General features: G+C 50.3%; 9 protein-coding genes across 9 annotated transcripts; 8 read left to right on the top strand and 1 right to left on the bottom strand.

Annotated features, from left to right (window-relative positions):
• Positions 1 to 647: 647 nt before the first annotated feature.
• Positions 648 to 2,300, top strand: N7518_001756 (uncharacterized protein; the record flags this gene model as incomplete). Its single annotated transcript, XM_057182684.1, has 1 exon — positions 648 to 2,300. The coding sequence occupies one exon, from the start codon at positions 648 to 650 to the stop codon at positions 2,298 to 2,300; it is 1,653 nt and encodes a 550-aa protein (XP_057044134.1).
• Positions 2,301 to 2,979: 679 nt separating this feature from the next.
• On the top strand, positions 2,980 to 3,714 carry N7518_001755 (uncharacterized protein; the record flags this gene model as incomplete). The annotated part of the gene is made up of 1 exon (XM_057182683.1): positions 2,980 to 3,714. The coding sequence occupies one exon, from the start codon at positions 2,980 to 2,982 to the stop codon at positions 3,712 to 3,714; it is 735 nt and encodes a 244-aa protein (XP_057044133.1).
• Positions 3,715 to 4,143: 429 nt separating this feature from the next.
• On the top strand, positions 4,144 to 5,107 carry N7518_001754 (protein-transporting protein BCP1; the record flags this gene model as incomplete). The annotated part of the gene is made up of 3 exons (XM_057182682.1): positions 4,144 to 4,215; positions 4,275 to 4,508; positions 4,562 to 5,107. 3 exons carry the CDS (start codon positions 4,144 to 4,146, stop codon positions 5,105 to 5,107), a joined length of 852 nt encoding a protein of 283 aa, XP_057044132.1.
• Positions 5,108 to 5,247: 140 nt separating this feature from the next.
• N7518_001753 (chorismate mutase ARO7) lies at positions 5,248 to 6,296 on the bottom strand. Its single transcript, XM_057182681.1, has 3 exons — positions 6,211 to 6,296; positions 5,408 to 6,059; positions 5,248 to 5,340 (listed from the first exon to the last, which is right to left on the bottom strand). The coding sequence occupies exons 1-3, from the start codon at positions 6,279 to 6,281 to the stop codon at positions 5,263 to 5,265; spliced, it is 801 nt and encodes a 266-aa protein (XP_057044131.1). The 5' UTR covers positions 6,282 to 6,296; the 3' UTR covers positions 5,248 to 5,262.
• Positions 6,297 to 6,856: 560 nt separating this feature from the next.
• On the top strand, positions 6,857 to 9,060 carry mdv1 (uncharacterized protein; the record flags this gene model as incomplete). Its single annotated transcript, XM_057182680.1, has 4 exons — positions 6,857 to 6,940; positions 7,015 to 7,606; positions 7,667 to 8,730; positions 8,785 to 9,060. 4 exons carry the CDS (start codon positions 6,857 to 6,859, stop codon positions 9,058 to 9,060), a joined length of 2,016 nt encoding a protein of 671 aa, XP_057044130.1.
• A 980-nt stretch (positions 9,061 to 10,040) lies between these two features.
• Positions 10,041 to 12,149, top strand: N7518_001751 (uncharacterized protein; the record flags this gene model as incomplete). Its single annotated transcript, XM_057182679.1, has 1 exon — positions 10,041 to 12,149. One exon carries the CDS (start codon positions 10,041 to 10,043, stop codon positions 12,147 to 12,149), a length of 2,109 nt encoding a protein of 702 aa, XP_057044129.1.
• Positions 12,150 to 13,415: 1,266 nt separating this feature from the next.
• On the top strand, positions 13,416 to 16,176 carry N7518_001750 (SRR1 family protein; the record flags this gene model as incomplete). Its single annotated transcript, XM_057182678.1, has 6 exons — positions 13,416 to 13,735; positions 13,805 to 14,416; positions 14,489 to 14,615; positions 14,907 to 15,247; positions 15,300 to 15,968; positions 16,023 to 16,176. The coding sequence occupies 6 exons, from the start codon at positions 13,416 to 13,418 to the stop codon at positions 16,174 to 16,176; spliced, it is 2,223 nt and encodes a 740-aa protein (XP_057044128.1).
• Positions 16,177 to 16,199: 23 nt separating this feature from the next.
• Positions 16,200 to 17,865, top strand: snf4 (AMP-activated serine/threonine-protein kinase regulatory subunit SNF4; the record flags this gene model as incomplete). The annotated part of the gene is made up of 6 exons (XM_057182677.1): positions 16,200 to 16,217; positions 16,431 to 16,580; positions 16,744 to 16,867; positions 16,951 to 17,100; positions 17,162 to 17,628; positions 17,683 to 17,865. 6 exons carry the CDS (start codon positions 16,200 to 16,202, stop codon positions 17,863 to 17,865), a joined length of 1,092 nt encoding a protein of 363 aa, XP_057044127.1.
• A 453-nt stretch (positions 17,866 to 18,318) lies between these two features.
• Positions 18,319 to 20,438, top strand: N7518_001748 (uncharacterized protein; the record flags this gene model as incomplete). Its single annotated transcript, XM_057182676.1, has 3 exons — positions 18,319 to 19,333; positions 19,383 to 19,688; positions 19,741 to 20,438. 3 exons carry the CDS (start codon positions 18,319 to 18,321, stop codon positions 20,436 to 20,438), a joined length of 2,019 nt encoding a protein of 672 aa, XP_057044126.1.
• Positions 20,439 to 20,695: the final 257 nt, after the last annotated feature.

Below are 20,695 nucleotides of genomic sequence, written 5' to 3'. Positions count from 1 at the left end.
GCAAGATATGGTTACCAGGATCATCAAGACCGCATTAGTCCAACCTTGCTAGGTCGGGGTGCAGCTCCGTAGAAGGGCCGGTCCTTGACTTGCACATTTCCCCAGTTTCTGCAATGTGGGATGGCCAACCAGATTTTTTACCCCGTCGCTTCCCCGCCTAAGCCACTGGGAAGAGCAAATTACCCCGTGTCTCAGCCTTAGGGCAACGGAGTCTGTTTACAGGAAATTTTACCGATTCTCTGTTTTCGTTCGTTATTGAAGCCGCGTCGGATTGCTTGTTGCTGCTGGTTTCATACGATGTGAAAAGCTTCCTCTCATTACCCTGGCTTTACAGAGGGACAACATGATCAGTCGGCTTTTCGAACATTCCTCAGTCACAAGCCACTGCAATACGAACGGCCGTTCTTCGGCCCGGGAAGCCTGTGATCACACCGAGATCCGGGGAGAAAACTCGTACCCCCTTTTGGAAAAAGCAAAATTAACGCCGACGGAAGTTCCGATGTACTTCATATTTTAGAAATATCATTTCTGAAAGATGATATATATAGAGTTGGTGCACGCTTAGTCGCTCAGAATTCATCCACCCTCGTGGGAACCAATATCACCTTCCTCGTTTTTTCAACACCTCTCCCCTCTGAATCAACAAGATGGATTTCAAATCGGCTGCCCAGCATGTCGAGACACCCGACGACAAGTCGCCAATGGACGTCGATCCTGATACATTGGTCCAGGAGGCCCAGATCGCCACCGACAAAGAACACCGCATGTCACTGTGGCAGGCTTTGAAGCTGTACCCGAAGGCAATTGGATGGTCTGTTCTGATCTCGACGGCAATTGTGATGGAGGGCTACGACGTCGTGCTCATGGGATCGTTCTACGGTTTCCCCGCCTTCAACAAAAAATATGGACATACACTTTCAGATGGCTCCCAAGGGCTCTCGGCAGCATGGCAAGCAGGATTATCCAATGCTATGAATTGTGGCCAGATCCTGGGATTGTTTGCCAACGGTATCGTCTCCGAACGATTTGGGTACCGCAAGACCATGTTGGGATCTCTCATTGCCACAATGGCCTTCATCTTCATTCTGTTCTTTGCCCCCAATGTTGAGACGCTGCTGGTTGGTGAGATCCTAATGGGTATCCCTCTGGGAGTCTACCAGACCCTGTCTGTCACTTATGCGTCCGAAGTCTGCCCTGTCGCCCTACGTGCCTACCTCACAACTTACGTCAACCTCTGCTGGGTAATGGGGCAGTTGATTGCCTCGGGCGTCTTGAAGGGTCTGGAGTCTCGTAATGACGAATGGGCTTACCGCATTCCATTTGCCATCCAGTGGATTTGGCCCGTTCCGATCTTCATTGGCGTTCTGATGGCTCCAGAGAGCCCCTGGTGGCTCGTCCGGAAGGGGCGACTACAGGAGGCCGTCAAATCTCTTACAAGGTTAACGTCTAGAGGAAACACCGACTTCAATGCGGAGGAGACTGTAGCCATGATCATCCATACCAACGAGGTCGAGAAACAGCTGAATGAAGGTACCAGCTACTTGGATTGTTTCCGCGGTACCAATCTCCGCCGGACCGAGATCTCATGTTTGATCTGGGCAGCACAGAATCTCTGCGGAGCTGGTCTGATGGCATACTCGACTGTTTTCTACCAGCGAGCCGGATTGCCCGTCTCCCAGTCATTCAACATGTCCTTGGCTCAATACGCAATCGGTTTCTTTGGCACTCTCTTCTCTTGGGTTCTCATGTCCTATCTTGGTCGACGAACTTTGTATGTCTACAGTCTGGCTGTTCTTTGCGTCATCCTCTTTGTAATCGGATTTATCGCGATTGCCCCTTCAACGTCGGCTACTTCCTGGGCGACCGGCTCCATGCTCTTGGTCTACACCTTCATTTATGATTCCTCGGCCGGGCCTGTTTGCTATTCGCTCGTGTCCGAAATTCCTACAATCCGGCTTCGCATCAAGACCGTGGTTCTCGCCCGCAATCTGTACAACTGCTTCAGCATCTTCAACGGGGTGGTGATCCCGTATATGCTGAATGTGGATGGCTGGAACTGGAGAGGAAAGGCCGGTTTCTTCTGGGGTGGATTATGCCTTGCCTCCTTCGTCTGGTCGTTCTTCCGCCTACCTGAACCCAAGGGTCGTACTTATGCCGAGATGGACGCTTTGTTCGAACAAAACGTCTCTGCCCGCAAGTTCGCGTCTACCAAGGTCAACATTTTCCACGAGGAAGAGACCAAGGAAGGAATCGAGACAAAGGAAGAGAAGGAAGTCATCGAGACAAAGGAAGATAAATGAGAATTGGAAGTCTGTGGCAGCATATAGTCTGATTTGTGTCTGTTGCGATTTGGGATGACCACATAGTATATGTTTGCCAATGTATATTTAGTTTCATGCTTCTACGAGACAAGAATATATGTTTTCAATAGTGTACGTTGAAAGTAAATTCTAGACAATATCCCATAGAGCAAGACACCTGAAGAGATCGTGTAGGTACTATTGTTGCGTTGGGTACCGAGCGGGAAGGATGCGGGTGCTCCCGAGCCAGCGCCGGCACTTGGGCGGCATCTCGGGACCGAGGTCGGCGGGACAATACGCTTATGTAACCATCAAGGAGCAGATCACAGTGAGCAGGCGGTAAAGCCTGAGCAAAGTAAAGAATGCAATTGAGGTAGGAACAATCTATCTAACATTCTTTATGATGTTTTCTCGTAAAGCCGAGCATACCACTACCCTGGAAAGGAAACAGAAGTGGTATGATATCATACAAAATGCTTTGAATTTGCCGCGACCCCACTTCGGCCATCGGGGTGTACTACGATTGATGGAATCACCAACTTGACGTTGTCTTAAACGCTGTAATCATACAATACGCCACCTGGGCATGTTCTCTCGATTACCAATCCGAGCCGGCAACTTTCTGCAGCTGAAGCCTAAAATAGTTTCAATTCTTCTACCATACCAACCAAGAACAACCATGAGTTTCTCCACGGCAACAACAGCGGAAGTCCAACCCGGATACCGCCAACTTTTCACTGAGCTAGAGAACCGCTTCAAAACTACTAGTCTGGGCAGCGACAAATGGTACATACTAGCCATTACCACACTAGCCGCTGGCCCAGACCCAGAGCGAGCAGACCAGCTCTACCTCCACCTCACCCAGCAAGCAGACTATGCGACCTCAGCAGCCCGACAAGCCCTGATCCGCCGACTGCGCGAGGCGCTTGTCAAAGCCGTGCCTATTATCGGAGTATGCAAGCCCATTGAGTCAATCCTGGCCATTACCGAGGTTGAGCGCGACGAGGACAAGGATTTCACCTTCACTCGCGAGGGATGGCAATGCGACGAGGCCAACCACGAGCGCGGCACTGGGTGGCTCCAGAAACTGTACGCGCGCAACACGACTGGCACGCTGGATTTGTTCAGTGCGCATAAGGACTTTTCTTGGCTTTCCAAGGAGATTACTTACGGGCTGTTCTTGTCAGATCGTCAGATCTTGGATGATGTTGATACTGAGCTTGTTGTGCTGCCTGGTATCATGATTCAGAATCTGCCCAAGGAGACTCATTGGCATATTCGTGGTACGAGGCGCCTTGGTGTCCCTAAGGAGGAGGTCCAGGTTATTTGGGATTGTGTGCAGCTTGTCGCTCAGTTCTTTGATATTAAGCTTCATAAAGTGCCGACTGTGGAGGCGGTTGAGTATGATGTCTAGACTTGGAGGCTCGGCTTGAAAAAGCAGGTATCTTTGGATTTTGTATTTTACCACACAGTATATAAATGGACATTTCTACGAAGCTTCAGACGCTGTTATATTCTGGATTTCGGTACGGAGTAGTGTGTTGGTATATCTTAGGTGCAAGTATATCAACCATTACGCCCAGACAGCTTGTCAATGACACCCTATAAATTAACAAATCTTTTTTAAAGTCTTCTTTCAAGTTGTCCTAAGACCCTAAATGATATATAAAGCTTAATATAGAACATTGAAATCCATCCATCGACGGAAAACAGCCAGCAATGACCTACGCTGGCGATAACAACCGATAAGGAAAAAGTTCGACAGCACCGAACGCGGGGCCAAGATCAACTTTTGAACTCCGATTCTACCAATCCCAGACAAGAACACCTCAATTAGCACAATATGGTCAAGCGGAAAGATCCTGGTGATGTCACCATGGGCGGCACCAAGCCAGAGGAGTCCGACTCCGACGAGGTCAGACTTGAACCCCGGACTGTGTGCCGTCGGATTGCTAACAATCATGACGACTGCAGGATATGGACATGGTCAATGTAGATTTCGAATGGTTCGACCCCCAGCCTATCGATTTTCACGGCCTGAAGAATCTCTTGCGCCAACTATTCGACAACGATGCTCAGATCTTCGACCTGTCCGCGCTGGCCGATTTGATTCTCTCCCAGCCAACACTGGGATCAACAGTGAAGGTTGATGGACATGAATCAGACCCCTACGCGGTTTTGTCAATTCTCAACCTGCAGGAACACAAGGTTCGTTATTTCCCGATTTTCGCCTCTTCGTTGTACTAACGATCTGCTCCCAGGATAAACCCGTCGTCAAGGACCTGATCAACTACCTCAAGACCAAAGCCGCCTCCAACCCGTCCCTCTCCGCCGCTTCCCAGCTCCTTTCCCAAACCCCGATCCCTCCTATCGGTCTCATTCTGACCGAGCGACTGATCAACATGCCGTCCGAGATTGTCCCTCCCATGTACAACATGCTCCAGGAGGAGATTGCCTGGGCTGTTGAGGACAAGGAGCCCTACACCTTCTCACACTATCTGGTCCTCTCGAAGAACTACGAGGAAGTCGAGTCAAAGCTTGATCAGCAAGAGTCGCGGCCCCAGAAGAAAAAGAAGAAGGGTGGTGAGCAGGCCGAGCGATTCTTCTTCCACCCCGAAGATGAGGTTATAGAGCGCCATGCGCTGTGTGCTGGCTCTATTGATTATACCCATCAGTCCGATGAAGGGCACGCAGACTCGAAGCGTGCGTTCCAGGAGTTGGGTATCCGGACGAAAGGTAGCTTGATTTTGATTGAGGCGGCCAAGTTTGAGCCTATGGTTAAGGCTCTTACGCAATACATGTCGTAGCCAAGGTTAAGACTTTGTAGTCTGATGCATTTCATGTCCTGTTTACGACCAAATCTATTGAGTTCTAGCTTATTTTGCTTTGCCTTTTGTTTTCTGTATATCCCGAGGACAGTGTTGCGTCGGCCGCGTCATTCTCATAAATGTTCAGGTGCTCATTATTCCCATTGTGTGCCCTTGAGTCGCTGCATGAGGTACTCGACCTCGACAATCTTGGTCAATGGGATGACACATTCCTATCAAAGTAGCAAAGAAGTCAGCGAATATACACCTAAAAGCAAAACCCCAAATGTCATTTCGCACCTTGTACATAGCAACGACAGCATCAATGTTAATCTTGGGACCATTCTCATCAGGCAAAGCAGGGTCAGTGCCATAAGTCTTCGCCTTGAGGCCCAAACGCTCAAGGACCTTGAGCTCAACAGCAGAATTAGTAATAGCAGCGTCGATCCCCGCCCGGTCCTCGGCCTTGATCAGACGCACAAAAGTCTCAGGATCCTTCTGGAACTTTGACTCGGCAACGAACTTTCCAAAATGAATGCGGCGCGATAGCGCCTGCAAACAAGCAACGTCGCAGGTCGCCGCGGAGCCGTAGTTCTCCTGTGTCTCGCCACGGTCCTCCCGTCCAAACTTGGGGCACACTGCCGGTAGGACCTCGCTGATGTATCGCTCCTTGATCACGTCGTTGACGCAGACATCGTTCTCGTGCAGGATGCGCGGGTATACTAGCGGCTGCAGGATTGGCTCTTCAAGCACTTCCGGGAAGAAGGGGTACTCGTCGGGCGATTGGTAGCGGCGAACTCGGGACTGTATGCGCTCTTGTTCGCGGAGCAGGTAGTCTAGCAGACTGAGCTCGCTGTTGGGGATTTTGACGCCGCCGGGGACGTAGATGGTCTTGTTCAGCGGGAATTGAACCCGTTCGATCAGATGAAAGGTAATTGTGTCTTCTAGTCGACTGCGTGTCTGTACTTTTAGCTAGCGACTCTCATTGTGGTGGAGTCTGGGGAATTGTGGTGTTTCGAGCTATAGTGTGCATTGAAGGATATGGCGGGGGCGGGGGAAAGATATGGGGAGTCTTGCAGCTGAAGGAAATGGTGAGAGCTCACATCAACTGGAAACGAATATTAGCAAGGTCTAATGCCTTGAGAGCATCGGAAAGGTCAATGGCGGTATCCATGGCTTGATATATGGTGATGTGTAGATGGAGAGTCTGTGGGACCGCGAAGTGAGTTCCGGCTTCAAGTCCACTCCGCTCGTCTTCCTATTTATACGTTGTAGAAGAGGGGGCGGAAAAGAAATATGCTGTGTCAGAAAGCTCTACATCATTCTTCTATGCAGGGCTCAACAATTTCTGAATAGAAAAAACGGTGAACAAACACTAGAACCCTTACAATGCTCTAGTGTATAGTGATCTATCGCATTGGGTACTGTTGACCATATGCGACCGAGGCAGTTGCAGAAATACCACAATCGAGAGTCAACACACTTGAAAATCCTTGCATTTTGACCAAATATTGTTCCAAGTCACTTGAATTAGGGCAAGTCGAAAGTGACAGCGCATACTCCGCACACATTGAGATTTACATAAGTACCTAACTGGTTTTGGCTTGTAAAAGTACCATACGGCAGTACCCGGGGAACGCGGTAAATCCGCGTGACACCAAGTCTCCTACTTCAACCTACCGCAAGCTTTCAACTTTCCTCTTCTCATATCGCATGGGTTTCGGTTGAGCCCAAGAAACTCTCCGTCTCATGGAGAACCAGCGTCGCGACGACTCACCGTCGGGTCTGTCAGATATCGTCGAGGGCGATGGCCTTTTGGGCACCGGCTTAACGGTAGGCTTTTTCCCACCCTCCGACGCCTCCCACCAAGCTACAGACTGATTGGATTTCATCTGCGGTAATTGCAGACTCGTCACCTCGAAGCCTTCGGACGAAAAGTCACAACGACCGCAGGACACCTGATCGGACCGGGCGAACAGAATGCCACCAACTTGCACAATGCTATGTCCGACATCCACCGCGAGCTGCGTCGACCGGCTACGCAGCGCAAGGTGTTCTCTCTAACACAAACAACACCGACCGACCTTGTCCGCTCAAAGCTTTCAACTACCGAGATCCAGTCCCGTGCCCTTTCGTTCCTCTCGGATGATCTTCTTGCCAACATTCCTGAAGACACCAGCTCCTACTCCCTTTTCCAAGGCTTCCAGGCCTCCGTTCCCGATGAGCCCGAGAAGAAGCGACACCGAAGGCGGAGCTCCAAGGGGAAGCTTCTCAAGGACGCCGAGAGAGGCGGCAGCTTGAATGCCGGCCCGGCCGGGTTAAAGGACCAGCGGAAATCACTGAGTCGCAAATTGGAGTTGATGGGAATCCGGAAAAACATGTGCAGCGCAGAGATCCACGAAATCGATAACAAGGTCGCCAACTTGCACAAAATCCGCACGATTGTTCTCGATCGATTGGCCGGCTTGGAAATGGACGAAGCGGGATTGGAGCAAGAACGTGGGTCAATGTTTTAAGACAAACGAGATCATGCGGAGAAAACTGATTAAAATGGAACAGTGATCGATCTCGATAATAAGCTGGAAGATTTCCCAGAAGAGGAATCACAGGACACACCAGTAGCGACGCCGCGGTCAGACGGCCAGGATGGTTCTATTGTGTCATCCGGAGATCCAGCGATGGACGCTTCGTTCATGTCAGAATCGATTTACGAGAAGCTCCCCTCATCTTCGCCGAAAAGTCTACGACATCGAAGTAATCGTATGGAATCCTCCTGTCTGATACGCGAATCACAACTGACAGCTGATTTAGGGAAACGGTCGATGCCAATTCTACATGAACACTTTGCCCCAGGGTCTTTGATCAAGGAAATAGAAGCGCACACCGACATGGTCACAGCAGTTGACTTCGACTATCCGTTTGGTACTATGGTTAGTGCTGCACTAGATGATACCGTGAGGGTTTGGGATATGAATGTCGGCCGATGCTCCGGTTTCTTGGAGGGACACAATGCCTCGGTTCGCTGCTTGCAAGTCGAAGATAACATTGTTGCTACGGGATCTATGGATGCCTCTGTCAAGCTGTGGGACCTGAGCCGTGCTCGGCCCACGACTCGGGACGGGCGCCTCAACAAGCACGAGCGTGACCAAGAAGAGGGAAAGGCAGAACACAACTTCCCGGCACCGCCGACCTCTAACCTCGAAGACTGCAATGTATTCTCGCTGGAGGCACACGTCGATGAGGTGACAGCGCTTCATTTCAAGGGTGACACCCTCATCTCGGGTTCTGCAGACAAGACGCTCAGACAATGGGATCTAGTCACAGGCCGCTGTGTCCAAACTCTGGATGTTTTGTGGGCGGCCGCCCAAGCATCGTCGTCTATGATGGGAGACACTGACTGGCGACCATCGGGTCGCACGCCCGATGCTTCGGCCGACTTTATTGGCGCAGTACAGTGCTTTGACGCCGCGCTGGCATGCGGTACAGCAGATGGCATGGTCCGTCTCTGGGATTTGCGCAGTGGTCATGTCCACCGGAGTCTCGTAGGACACACGGGGCCGGTCACATGTCTTCAATTTGACGACGTGCATCTGGTCACGGGTAGTCTTGATCGCAGCATTCGGGTACGCACTCCAGTTTTTGTTTTCCTGCTTACCATTGTTTCTAATTATCTACAGATTTGGGATCTACGCATGGGATCTATTTATGACGCTTACGCTTATGACAAGCCGATCACCGATATGATGTTCGACTCCAAACGGATCGTGGCCGCTGCCGGGGAGGGTGTGGTCAAGGTCTATGACAAGGCCGATGGCAAGCACTGGGACTGTGGTCCAGGTGTTGGGCTTGATGACGACGGGCCACTCCCTGCAACCGTTGAGCGGGTTTGTCTTAAAGATGGCTACCTTGTGGAGGGACGTAAAGATGGCACTATGGCTGCCTGGACATGCTAGACGTGTAAGATATCTTCCTAGGGGGTGCATACTTGGGGGGACGGGGGTCTCATCTTCTTTTCAACTCAGCCTTTTTGCGTCCATTGTATAGTATTCAATCTATGTCTTAGTAGCGACCGGGCGAATCAGGAGCAGGATCACGTTAGTTATTCTATACACAACATGAACAAAGTCCTTCAAACAGGGATGTAAGGAAATGAAACAAAAATAGTGTCAAGATCGTAGCAGTCCGAGGCGCAAGGGTTGACAAAGAGATCTAACAACAAAGACAATGGAAGTGAGACTGTATTCTATAAAGAACAACAAAAATATAAAGAACAAGTAATTCCATGCAGAGTCCGATGTGAATTACAGCTCAAAAAGTCGAGATTTGAGATTCTTCAGTGATCTTCAAGAGGCCTCCACCCTTTTCCCTCGTCTACTTTTCCTCACTTCACTCAACCTCCTGAGTTTCGGATCCCTGGCGATTCAGACCAAATTGTCGCTCTCATTGAAACAGAGCGAACACTTCTCGACCTCTTGAGTGGCATCACCCTCGGATGCTGATAGCTGGCAGCTGCAAGTCACGTTACCGTCGCGTCTGCGCGTCTCTCCGGGGTCGCGATCTACAGGCTTCGGACATCTGCACACGGCCTGTCGGAGCGCATTTTTAATCTGTTCTGTGGTAAGTCTGAGATTGTTGTCACTTCTTTTTCTTGCTCTGTAGTTGTGGTAATGGCCCCTGGTCCACCATACTTGCATTTGTTCCATTTGCGTGTCATCATTTCCAGTTCGTGTCGCATTATGTCTTGTACATGAATGTGTGGATATTGTGTTTCAATCAATATTTAGTATCTGCAAGGCTTCAATTGATACATTGGCCATCCCATTGTCTCCGTTCTTTTGCTTTACCTGTCCAGTCCAAAGCTGATATCTCAAATAGATACAAAACAAGAACAAAGTATAATCTTTGGAATCAACCCTAGGGGTTAACAACACAGATGCCGCCCAAACGTGCTACACGCCGTGCTGGCGCAACTCCTCAACGACCACATCAGGAACCTGAATTTGAGTCAATACTCGACCTTGTGCAAGGGCCTGTTTTGCCCAGTGTTCCAGTCCAAGCATCATTCAATTATGGCGCTGCTACTACCACAGCATTACCTCAGCGCATGTCGATCCGACCCAACATGGGGATAGATCAGATAGCTGGGGTAGTTGATGCCCGTCTTGAGACTGCTCGAAAGCGAACAGCCGCTACGAAGAAGAAGCAAGGCGTTCAAGCACGCCAGCCAAAGCGTGAGCCAACCCCCGACCAAACCCAGCTTCAGCAGTCGCTGCATAATGCAGTAGACGAACACTCCGATAAGACTCCTTCGCCTCCGGTTCCACATTCGATCTCTACGGACTCTAGTCCTGACGCTCAACCCCCATTGCAACGACACTTGTCAAACTCTCCGCTTTATCCATCGCCGCTTCAACGGATGGGATCTCCTCGTATTAATAATCCTCCGGGCAGCAGCTCGCCATTCCGCCACAGCTCCGTTGATAATGTTTCTGTCGCGTCTTGGAATCTAGAACGTGATATTAACGAAGATGACCTACAAAGAACGCGGCCAAGCAAACATGGACGCAACATCACAGCGCCCCCTCGACGAATTTCTGGCCTGGCTAATGTTCTCGAGGAGGATGAGGAAGACACCGAGTTTGAACCGGCGATATATCAAGATTTCGAGCCCGACATCCCCAAGGAAAGCGTTTTGCGTCGATGGCTAGGAGCAGTGCGACCCCGACGTCGGGAGCCTGACAGTCATCGGGAGCCAGAGAGTCGTCGGGAGCCAGAGAGTCGTCGGGAGCCAGAGAGTCGTCGGGAGCCAGAGAGTCGTCGGGAGCCAGAGAGTCGTCGGGAGCCAGAGAGTCGTCGGGAGCCAGAGAGTCGCAATGAACCCCCCAGCGAGTCACAACGAAAAAGCTGGACGCAGACATTTGAAGCAGCAATGGAGGGCGGCTACCAAAATTGGATTCGGGCTGCGTTCTATCTGCTTTTGTTTCTGAGCTTCATCTTCGTGCCCCTCATCGCCGCAAAGTTTCGTGAATATCTAGACCACGGTGCTCTGGATTGGGATTCCTCTTCGAACATAAACATATCTAAACCGGAAGTTTTCCATAGCCTTCGGAGTCAGGTATCAAAATTGGACGTTCAGATGTCATCCTTGTCGAATGAGATCAATTCTGTTCGATCAGAACAGTCGCTTTCCAACGTTCATGATTCAGCGCCCACAGATGCAAACCTCCATCGGAAGCCAGTCTATAAGGTAAATTTCCTCTCGGTGGCGTTGGGGGCAATGATTGACCCAGCCAAAACTTCACCGACTTTGGGTCCCAAACAGAGCGCATCCTTACGAGCACTCCTGTGGGCGAGCTCGTTTGTTGCCAGGCGCTCCATTCGAGCACCACAATCTCCCATGTCTGCCCTTACCACGTGGGAAGAGGTAGGCGACTGCTGGTGCAGTGCCCCTCGCAATGGAACGACTCAACTATCTGTACTTCTCGGCCGCGACATCGTGGCAGAAGAGTTGATAGTTGAGCACATTCCCGTGGGCGCTTCTCTCGAACCAGAGGCGGCACCTCGAACAATCGAGGTGTGGGCTCGCTTCAAAGTGAACCCCCACAAAATACCAGTCAAAGCCAAACCAACACCCGAGGCTAAACCTGGCCGTGTTGGCTTCCTGAAAGTCTTCGGAGATGCCACAGTGTCACAACCGCCACCGTCCACCCAGGCCCCTTCGTCCCGTGAAACGGGACTTGGAGGATTCCTAATCCCTGGAATTGGCTCACTTCACGGGCTGGTAATGGATCTATTGCGTCGGAGCAACCCCTTTGAGCCCCCTAGCGCTTACTCGGATGACCCAATTCTCGGCCCCAACTTCTACCGCATCGGGAAAGTGGAATACGACCTCCACGGCCCGGACTACGCGCAAGCATTCAAGCTGAACACCATCGTCGACGTGTCAACCATCCGTGTGGACAAGGTTGTTTTCCGAGTGACTTCAAATTGGGGTGCAAACCACACCTGCATCTACCGATTCAAATTACACGGGCACCTCTAGGCCCGGCTACGGATATTCAGTTCTCATTGAGATTCGCCGAGCTTCGCGTCTCTTACAATTCTCTCATGTATTTACCTCCCAAGGGATCAGGTTCTGGCTGGTCTCGAATTTGGACAAAATGTGCTTTGCGATGATACCTTGCATGGGTGCGACGGCGTTACCGGTTGGGTTTGGGGGTTTTTTGCCTCTCATATTTATCTTTAGAGCCATATCATATGATAGCCACGATTTCATTCGGTTTCCTGGCGCTTTGCTCTACCAACAGCACGATTGCCTTCCTTCAGCTCTTGTTCTCGTACGTCGTTAGCCTGCTACTTCGGGATTCATACCCCTGCAGGCCTATAAATAGGTATACGGTCACTGGTTTCTATTGGTTGTCACTCTTCGCCCTAAAATTTTTCTTCTCTTGTCACAAACAACTTCTTTCAATGAAAATTTAATATACATCATCTAACAGATTAATTGAAAGTCCCGCCGAACCCTATAGTACAATAGTTCTTGCATGTCAACACGTTGTCAGCTAGCTCGTGTTGCCTTTGCAGTAAATGGCCATGTATATAATATATATGGCTTTGATTAATATAAGATGAAAAAGCGACGGATGGCTCTTGCCAACTCCTGAAAGTCGCTCTTTCCTACATTCCTCGTTCGCATCCGCTGACTCCTTCTATATCTCTTGTACTATACTATACCCCTGGGCGCATGGCGGGTGGTACGCGCCGACTCCTGAGATTCCCGGTTGTCTAATCCTTCTGGTATAGGGCAAAATGTTGTCTGTCAGGCTACCACGGGGAATATTCAGATGGTTAAGAACTTTGAGTCATGTCTGACTTCTATTTTCTTGCAGGTCCTCGGATTAAGCGCTTGTGGAAAATAATATAGCGTACTAACACTACGCCACAATAAGAACCATGATCTCTATTTATGGCTTAAATGGGGCTATATCTGTTCTGTTTCTTGTCTGAGAGCGCTTTCTCCCATCTACCGATTTTCAATTCAAGTCATATCCCACAATCTATCGTCCAACCAACACAGGAAACAGAAGTAGCTGAAACAATTGGACACAGACTGTGCTCGCCTAGTGGATGTTAACGTGTCACGCGAATGTGGTAGAAGATGTGGTATACTGTCTTCTACTACATGTTCGCAGCGTAGGCTTTTTGGGCAATGTCCTCCAAGATGTATTAATATGAAGCTACAACCCTCAGAAGATTCTTGATATTCAACCCAGCTTCTCAGTTCTGCAAGACTTCAACTCCTATCATCATGACTGCAGTGCGCTCAGAGTCTTTGCACTGGAAACCCCAGCCGGACACAGACTCATCGAACACTTCGACTCGTCAACAGCTGACGATGACAAAGAAGCAGGCGATAGACTTTGTCAATCAATGGTACGAAGCTGGCCGGCCAATTTTCACCAAAAAGGCGCTCCAAGATCTCGGGGAGCAGCTGAAGAGCCGACGTACCATGGGAGACAAAGTCACTGTGACGGGCCTCACCGGCGCTGTTTTCGAGGGTACAGTGAACTTGGGACATCGTTTCTTCTCGACAACCTTCGCAAATCCCGTTGAACGGGAATATATCTAGTAAGTTACTCACCTCACGCTTGATTTACCTACTGGCAGATTTGTTTCAATGAGAGCTGACACATCTAGCTTGGACCTTGCCATCGACTACAATCATGCAGGAAGGCTCATAGCGGACATAATGAGATATCCGGATGGCATTGACATTCCAATTTCGGAGCTCATTCCCCTGCGACTGACGCATGAGGTATACCCGTTCGGTACAAAGGAAGAAATCTGGAGTAGCAAGTATGCGGGTGTTACCTTCGAGAAGGAGAGACGGGCCTGGGAAGCAAGTGAGGCCCACCGGACTCTCGAAGTGCTTTTGTCAACAACCAGAGCCGACAAAATCAACAACATCGTCGGGATGGCCTGCGGTAGCCTGTCCCGGCCAGGCAGACCCAACTCTGCCTTCCAGCACGCGTTGCTGCTTACCGCAAAGGACTGGCTGAGAAAGAAGCGGCCGGGTGAGAAGGAGCTCTTCTGCTACGTGCAGGATCCGGAGTACACACTTGTCGATAGGGAAGTCCTCAACGGTGTCGGTATCCAGGTGGTTGACGATCCGGATGGCTTTCTCAAGGTTGATGACCGGTCGATTGTGCTATCTATAGCACCCAACATACCTGTCAAAAGTATCATCGTGGATATCGCTAGACCTGCCATGGTGATCTGGCTTCGCTTTGGACAAACGAAGGGCACTGTGTGAGTGATTAATTGGACTGTTTAATGTGTGCTATGAGATTTGATCCCAAAGCTAACATGAATGCTCGCTAGGATTGACCCTGACTCGACCCCCCGCATCACGAAAATGATGGAGGAGTACGAGGATCATAGACTCGATCCGAAACTCGTGTCTGACGGAAAGCTCAGGGGTGCTATGGTTTTTATCCGGAAGGATGTTGTTACAGCCATGAAGTCGGGATAGGGGCCTCTCTGGATATCTCAGGCAGGTTGGGAGTATCGAAACATATCATTTCTTTCGTTCTATAGCCGCTTTCTCTCCACTCAGCTACCAGTAGATATTATGATTACTATTGATTGTACCCCGCTCATGTGATATGTAGGTGCATGATGAATGCGCAGTTACGCGCCGGCCGCAATAGCAATGCCCGTATATAAATACATACGGCCCCAAAATAAATTATTCCCTTTTTTTCCTTTTCCTGTTCATACTCAAACCTATTCTACTCAGATCCCCAACATGAGCGACATAAACAATATGGAGCCTGTCGAGGGAGAAAAAATCTCGCGGTTAGATCTTGACTACAAACTCACACATTGTTACTTGGTTGAATCTGGGGAGGTGCCAACCCTGGAGGAAGCAAAGGCAATTATCGATAGACTCTACGCATCCGGAGTGCCCTTTTTCACCAAAGAGATCATTCAAGATATGTGGGATCAGATCAAGCGAGACCCAGTCGAAGGCGATAAGATACTTACCAAAGACATAACCGGCGCGGTTGTTGAGTGCGACGTGGAGACGGGAAAGGTTCGGCAATGGTGGGGGGACGATCTGGGATTGGAATTTGTGTGGTGAGTACATATCTAATAGCCTCACATTATGGCGAGAACTAACATCATCTAGCAAGGAACTGGTCCTTTCTTACCGATGTCGAGCATCCCTCAGGAACGAGATCAACCGAAGAGATTACCCGTTGTCGCATTGGGAGCCTTGCTCAGTCAGTGTCATGCATCGGACACACGAATGGGATAGCAAGACCGAGAAAATCATCCCGCGGCGTGGTCCCCTGGACCGTGAAGTGGTCACAAAGATATTCCAAGACAAGGCCGGGGAATGGAAGGAGAGTCTAGCCTGCGAAAAACTCAAGACAATCCTGTTATCTTCTGCAAAGAATCATGAAATTGACAAGGTCGTCGGGTTCGCTCTTGGCACGATGTCCTTCCAATGTTTCAATGCGGATGGCAGTCTGTATACCAGGAATGGGTGGCGATCTGCGTCTCAGCATGCGCTCCTCGTTACCATTATGGAGTGGCTAAAAGAAAGAGACAACAAAGAAAAAGTCGTATGCTACGCACAAGACCCGGACTACACCGAGGTAGACACGAAGATTCTGGACGAGGCCGGCATCGAGGTGGTTGAAGATCCGCGTGGTTGGCTCGAGGTGGACGAGCACTCGATCATACTCTCGATAGCACCGAATGTGCCTGTCAAGGAGATTATTACGGACATTGCTCGGCCTGCGGTCATTATTTGGTGTCGAGTGGGGGACAACGATGGACTTGTTCGGGGGCTGTGAGTGTCAGGTCATATTCTACCCTCTGTTCAGTCTGTTAATATATTCGTTAGGACTGATCCTGATTCTCCGCGAGTCAGAGCAATGCTAGAGGGTTATGAGCAGCATGAGTTTGGCCCTGATGAGGAGATGTTCTCGGACATTGTGCTCTATATCCGGAAGTCGGTGGCTGCCCCACGTCCTAGTTCAGATGGAAGATTTTCTTAGTTAGTTAGACGAAATCTGGGGATATGCCTGAGGAACTAGGTGTCAGTTGTCGCCAGGTTATCCATGTCGTATACAACTTACATCGTTGAACAAGGATCATTTGGTATTCCCGTATAGTCCGCGTACTTGCAGCCCCCTCATTCGCAAGAAATAATTAACTGAATGTGATAATCTCTGAAAAGAGGGAAGAAAATCGTAAAGTATTCCATTAATCTCCTTTAATCTCTCGAATAAATTTCAATCTGGTTGCGTAGGATCCCTCAACCCCCCACATATCGAAAGGCGGAAGACCCTCGACTCGGGACCTTCCTCTGGTCACGCGCCTTTCGTGCAGCCCATCCTCGTACCTACGCCCCCCAATGGCCTCCGAGCGAGCGATCGATCGGGAAGAGCGACAGGGCCTTGTAAGTCTTGTCCGTTTTTGCTTTTTCAAGGGGAAACAACCCCTCTTTATACCTGACGTTGGACATGGGGATCGGACATTGTGAACGTGTTTCGGCATGGGTTCACCAGTCACCAGATCAGATCACCTGGGAATATCTAGATCTCGACTAACGCAGAGAATAGCGTGCCATTCGCGATTTCCTTAAGGCCCGAAACTCCTACGATGTCCTGCCGCTCAGCTTCCGACTCATCATCTTCGATACGTCGCTTTCCGTCAAGGAGAGTCTGAACATTCTGATTCAAAACGGTACGTTTGTCGCGATTTTTCCTCCTTCTCTACAAAATTGTTGAACTCAAGCTGATCGTGAGCCCGGAAATCGGGAGGTACAGGCATCGTTTCAGCTCCGTTGTGGGACTCCAAAGCGTCCAAATTCGCAGGTCTTCTAACCACTTCCGACTACATCAATGTCATCCAATACTATTTCCAAAACCCCGCGGCGCTGGATCAGATCGATCAATTCCGCCTGGACAGTTTGCGAGGTGCGTTGGTCGTGTCGCCCCATCTCTGCAGGTACACCCCGCAGCTAACGGGAATATACAGAGGTTGAAAAGGCGCTAGGCGTCGCGCCGCCGGAGACTGTCTCTATCGACCCCGAGCGCCCTCTCTACGATGCTTGTCGGCGCATGCTAGAATCGCGCGCCCGCCGTATCCCCCTCGTCACCAGCGATAGCCAGACCGAGCGGCCCCACGTTCTCAGCGTCATCACGCAATACCGTATCTTGAAATTCGTCGCCGTCAATGTCCCCGATACGCAGCAGCTCCGTCGTCCACTGGGCGAGCTCTTGCTTGGATCGTATGATAACGTCGCCACGGCTTCGATGGATACCCCGGTTATTGATGTCATCCATATTTTGGTCGAGCGCAGCATATCCAGTGTGCCGATCGTGAATTCGGAAGGCGTGGTGTATAATGTATTCGAGTCGGTCGATGTCATTACTCTGATCAAGGGTGGTTTCTACGATGACTTGAGTCTCACGGTTGGGGAAGCATTGAAGAAACGTTCGCCGGTAAGTGAACCTCCGTTCCTAGTGATATCGTTCTGATACTGATGTTCTGCGCAGGGTTTCCCGGGTATCTACACATGTTCATTGAATGATGGACTGGATACTATCTTTGATACTATCCGCAAATCTCGAGTGCACCGTCTCGTCGTCGTAGATGAGCACTTCAAGCTCAAGGGCGTTTTGACTCTGAGTGATATCCTGCACTACATTCTTCTCGAAGGAGAGAATGAAGAAGCATGATCGAGTTCGAGAAAGTAATTTCCCCATACATATTCAATTTTGCATGGTTCCGGCGTTTTGATCTGTCCTGTGGCTCTTCGAGACCTCGAAAGACGAAGATAACATATGAAATGCCTGAGAGCATATGGACCCAGGCCATGACTATTCCTATTTTTTTAATTTTGGGCTTTACGAATGTACAGAGGTAATGACATGGTTTCCAAAACCGGTGCTCTCTTTTGTTTTTTACGAGCACTGGCACAGAATAGACTTGGAAGATTTGAATGTCAATGATGCTTAAGCATTATCTTAATTATTGTTCTTCCAGGGCTATAGAAGGTAGGACGTGGCTTCCTCATGTATCTCAGCTCCTTCCTCGAGGGCAGGACCTTGTCCAAGTCACAACCCGGCGCCCTGTTCTAGTTCTACTTCATCACCATCTCTTTCTCTCGTATACATTATCCAAATATAATCATGCGGCGTCTCAAAACTGTATTCCGGTCCAAGACTGAGTCATCTAACCCTGCTGCATCTCGTACTGTCTGGCCACGACGGCGTCCAACATCTGAGGAAGACCCATTGAAGCATCAGCCCGAAACCGCCTCGAATGAGATACAATGCGATGAGGACCCGACAGCCGAAGCAGGACCCAGCGATGCGGACAAGGCACCTGGCTCGGCTGTAGCAGCCCCCGTTGACAATGCCGAAACTGAGTCAACTGCTCAGCACGCCCAAGATACCGGCGAACTTACTCGGTCCAAGAATGGCACCAAGCGTCTGAAGAGAATGGTTACTCGCTTGCGCAGCAGTCTATCCCAGGAAGATGATCCCATTACAGACGCACAGCTTCAAGCTGCACAGGAGGGTGCTCGTAAAGGGAGGTCGAGCTCCAAACCGTTGACTTCCAACCCCGTTGAGCAAGATACTGCTGCCGGGGAATCATCCACAGCTGGCAAGTCTGTCAGGTTCGATAACCCGAAAGAGGGGCGGAAGGTCAGCACTCAAACGACTCATTCTCAGGAGTCCAGTCAAACCGAGGCTACTGTCTCCCAAGCCCCTGCCCAGCACCTCGGGATGCCAACTCAGGGGCCTTTGGGGGAATGGGGATGGCCGGGACTGATGCTGTATTACCCTGACGATAGTAGCAGCAATACCAAAAAGCATACTCACGAGGGTTCGGACCCGTTCTCAGATGGAAAGGCGACCGACGTCAAACAAGGAAAGTCGAGTTCGAGGCATAGTGCAGGTACGAGCCGCGAGGAATCATCCAGGGCTTCTGAAGCGACGCTGGAGCCTATCGCCGAGACTGATTTCGACACAATCGAATCGGTCATCGAACGCCCGGGGGGAAGTTCGGCCAACAGCCAAACAAGTCGAATTAGTTGGAGTAGCACACTTGACTCGCCCAAGGCTATCGCGGCCTACAACAAGATGGCAGCTCAGTTTGGTATCTCGCTTGCCATTCCATTTAATGATACTCCAAGCCCACGTACGTTTTGTCTTTGTTTGTGCCTGGGTTGCCACTGACTATATTATAGCATCAGAGCGCAATCCTGAACAAGCCACGAGTCGTCGTGGATTTGGATTGTTGGGCAGAGTTCGCAAGGTGCGATCCAGTTTGGATGTCGATACAACTCCTTTGGTACCAGCTCCTAAACTACGACGAATGAAAACATTGGCGAATATTCGTCGCCCCAGTACGATGACTTCGTTGCAAGGAAGATCGATTGAGACTTTGGCCCGTCTTGGAGGACATGGCTATCTTATGCTGACGGAATTAGCCCCCTGTCCCGTGCAGCTCCCCGCATACATTGTGGCAACGCTGATGTTTCTGCACAAATATGGTTAGTGGCTGCTTCTTCTACGTCATGACTGAACTGACTCGGGTTCCTGCAGGTCTTAACACTCCCGAGATCTTCGTCCAGCCCGGCGATCTGAAAGTCGCCATTCGCTTGTATGAGCACTTTGCTAGCCAGGTGCTCGAGGCAGAGAAAGATGAATCTAAGATTTCCCTTACGATGCGTGTGGTTGCCATGCCCCAGCTCCGCGAAGACTCAGCGCCCGTCCTGAGTGTCGCCTGGGCGTTAAGGGCCGTGCTGGCGGGGCTTCCAAACGGGATCCTCGGGAGTGTCCGGCTCTACCGAATCCTGAGGGCAATGTACTATCACTGGACCCCCAATCCATCCCATCTGCTCCGTGTGCCAGATTGTATCTCTGAGGCAAGCCCAACGACCGCCGCCCGAGTGCAGCTTATCTGTCTTGCGCTCATTGCCCTTGCGCCTGAGATGCAGCTCGATCTTATCTGTGCGGTATTTGGGCTTCTTTCCTTGTTGGTGAATGTGGAGACCGACGCCCAGGACCCCGGGATGGAGCTCCGTGATCCAGTGGCGAGTCCCAACTTCCACGAGTTGGCGCGGGTGTTTGGACCGCTCCTCCTGGGGGCCAGGGGGCAAGCCAACGACGAAGGAATCTCAGCAGTGGAAAGGGAGATTGAGGAACAACGCGTGGCGGGGCTATTGCTCAATAATTGGCACTTTATCCACCGACAGCTGCGACACTGGACGAAAGAACGATACATGGTGGGCAGAGAATAATTGGACAAAGAGATTCCAGGTTGTGGATGTTTCATATGAGACACCAGATGTTTTTCTGATTGGATTTCTAGAAAGAGTTGAACTTGTTACTTGTATACTGAGGCTGGGATATTCCCCAACCCTGTTTTTCGCTGGCCGGCTTTGAATCCCGTTGGATACCGTTCTTTTCTTCACTTCTATCTCTTACCTTGTTTTTGTTGTTTTTATGTTTTGATAGGCATCCTGGGGTTGAAGTACCTAGTAGGCCAGGGCACGAC

The sequence above is a fragment of the Penicillium psychrosexuale genome (assembly GCF_028828465.1).
Source record: "Penicillium psychrosexuale strain IBT 29551 chromosome Unknown utg000002l, whole genome shotgun sequence".
Classification (NCBI taxonomy): domain Eukaryota; kingdom Fungi; phylum Ascomycota; class Eurotiomycetes; order Eurotiales; family Aspergillaceae; genus Penicillium; species Penicillium psychrosexuale.
This window is presented reverse-complemented; position numbering and strand designations above follow the sequence as displayed.